General features: G+C 68.1%; 1 protein-coding gene across 1 annotated transcript; it reads right to left on the bottom strand.

Annotated features, from left to right (window-relative positions):
• Window positions 1-299: 299 nt before the first annotated feature.
• LOC127751975 (uncharacterized) lies at window positions 300-2,491 on the bottom strand. The gene has a single exon (XM_052276348.1). It carries the CDS (start codon window positions 2,013-2,015, stop codon window positions 564-566), a length of 1,452 nt encoding a protein of 483 aa, XP_052132308.1. The 5' UTR covers window positions 2,016-2,491; the 3' UTR covers window positions 300-563.
• Between the last annotated feature and the right edge of the window lie 26 nt (window positions 2,492-2,517).

Raw genomic sequence — 2,517 nt, 5'->3', positions numbered from 1 at the left:
TTCCCCGCCTTCCAACACTGCCCACCCCCCGGCGCGAAAAAATACGTGGAAGTGACACTCGCCAGCACCGCGCCCCGCGCGCCCATGCCAACCCCAACGGCCGCGCCGCGGCCCCCCATGACATCCTAGCCCGGCCCCATCTGTTTCCATAGGATGGCACAAGGGAAGGCATCTCGCGGGAGGCAAAGGCTCCGGCGAGGCTGGCGGGGCTGCCTGGGCTGGTGGGGCTGGCAGCCGTCGGCGGCATGCAAAATGGAAGAGGAAGGTTGTTTCACTCAATCGCTGGGCCCCAAGTAAGACGTAGAATGGAAGCTCAAAAACTGAACCAGTTCTTGAATGCGATCCGTCGGGGTGTGAGGATTGTGCGTGGTGCCATGACAAATGAACAACCGAAGTAGGGGGAGGGTTGCTACAGCGAGGCTGAGGAAGTCTCAGCGCCCCCAGAGGAGCGGACCGGCGCATAAATCCGCCGCGACGAAGTCCCATACGCGGCAAGCCCTCGTGAATATCAATGCTGCTGCAGGAAAGGTCAGCCTGGCCAGGAGCTGGCAGTCCAGCGATTGCTAGTGAAACTCACCCGCCACGGCGAGGTCCACGCTGCCGCGGCCCGTGAGGCTGCCCCTAGGCGACAGGGAGTTCCTGGGACTGCGGTTGAGGTCGGCGCCGAGCGAGCCCCTAGGGCTGCGGTTGTACGGCGAGGCCATGGGGTCCCCGGCGCCACCGAGGCTGCCCCGTGGTGACCGGCCCATCTCCAGGACGTACGAGCCGCGCGGGGAGCGGCCCTGCTCGCCGGAGCCGCCGAGGCCGCCGATGCTCCCCCTCGGGCTCGTGCGCAAGTCGCCGCGAGAGTCGCTGTCCGGGACGAGGCTCGCCCGCGGCGACCGGTTGAACTCCACGTCGGCGGGGATGAGGCTGGGCCGCGGGGAGCGGTTGTACTCGCCCGCAGCCTGCTCGGGCACCAGGCTGGACCTGGGCGAGCGGTTGAACTCTACGTCGGAGGGGATGAGGCTGGGCCTCGGGGACCGGCCCGCGCCCAGTCCGGGCTCGTCGGGCGGCACGAGACTGGGCCGTGGGCTCCGGCTGTAGTCTGTATCACGGTCTCGGTCACGGTCTCGATCTCGGTCTCGGTCTCGATCGCGTTCACGGTCGCGATCACGGTCTCGATCACGGTCTCGATCTCGATCTCGGTCTCGGTCTCGGTCTCGGTCTCGGTCTCGTTCGCGCCGGCTGCTCACGTACTCCACGTCTCGCTCGTGCACCATGCTTGGTCGCGGGCTCCGGTTGTAGCTCTGCTCGCAGTCTTGGGGCACGAGGCTGTGGCGCGGGCTGCGCCCTGCCCCCTCCGGGCACAGACTGTTCCGGGGGCTGCGCGCGCTGCCGTACTCCGGCACCAGGCTGTTGCGGGGGCTCCGGTTGAAGTCGGACGGCGCGAGCGACCCCCTGGGGCTGCGATTGTAGTCGGGCGCCAGGCTGGAGCGGCGCGTGTAGTCGGAGGCGGCCTCGGGGGCCAGGCTGTGGCGCGGCGACCGGGACTTGTCCGGGGCCAGCGTGTTGCGCGACCGCGGCGCGCTCACCTCGCCCGACAGCAGCTCGGGCGCGATGCTCTGCTTGCGGTAGCCGCGGTCGTATTCGCCGCCGCTGTCCATGACGTCCAGGGCGTTCCTAGAGCCGCGCGGGCTGACGGCGCCGTCCACACCCGGGGTGCCGGCCGGCGTCGTGGCGCCCGGCGTGCCGCGGGGGCTTGTCTTGCTGATGGTGGGCAGGTCGGCGTGGCCCGCCAGCGCCTCCAGGGCGCCGGCCGACACGCTGGCCCGGCGGCCGGCGCCCGCCCCTGTCGGCGCCCCCGAGCCCGCCGCCACGCCCAGCGCCGAGATGCCGGAGGCCGCGGACACGGAGCCGCGCGGGCTGCGGGACGCGCCCGTCGGCCCCGGCGGCGCTCCCAGCCGGTTGGGCGACGACGCCGCGCTCCGGGAGGCGCGGCGCCGCCGCTGGGACGACAAGCTGCGGTTCAGCATGCCGCCACCTCACGGCTGCTCACGGCCCCGGGCCGCCGCTGCGCGCTGCCGCACGCTGCACTGCGCCTGCCCCCGCACCTGCAACAGGGAAACTCAAGCTCAATCCTAATTCCAGTGTCAATTTTCATCGCTGGTGCAACATTTGTGAGCTACCTTGCGACGTTCTTTAGAAAGTCATTTTTCTGCAGTGTAGCTCCTGCACTAGGCGCCCAACAACGTCCCGCTGCTCAGCAAGGACCACCTCACTCTAATTGTGACGCAGCTGTGTTTGTTTTGTGCGTCGGTCCGCGAAACAAATATAACCAGTCTATTGCGCGAAATTTAGACAGACCCCGCGACCTCGCCGTGCTGTTCGCTTCTCTTTCTCCGTATCGCGCTGCCATCCTCTCGCTTCTAGGAGGGGATGTTTTTTTTCTTCCCTCCGCTATGTATCCCCTTGACCTTTCCGCCGAACGAGCTCGGCGGCAGATTTCTTCTGTGTGTCGACTCGAGTGCCCTCCCC

This window comes from Frankliniella occidentalis, unplaced genomic scaffold, assembly GCF_000697945.3.
Source record: "Frankliniella occidentalis isolate FOCC.00 unplaced genomic scaffold, Focc_3.1 Scaffold2630, whole genome shotgun sequence".
NCBI classification, from domain to species: domain Eukaryota; kingdom Metazoa; phylum Arthropoda; class Insecta; order Thysanoptera; family Thripidae; genus Frankliniella; species Frankliniella occidentalis.
Note: the sequence above shows the minus strand (reverse complement) of the source record. Positions and strands in the feature narration are given on the sequence as shown.

Bases quoted from the DNA above. Each gene is read 5' to 3' on its own strand.
- LOC127751975 (XM_052276348.1), bottom strand. From the start codon at position 2,015: ATGCTGAACCGCAGCTTGTCGTCCCAGCGGCGGCGCCGCGCCTCCCGG.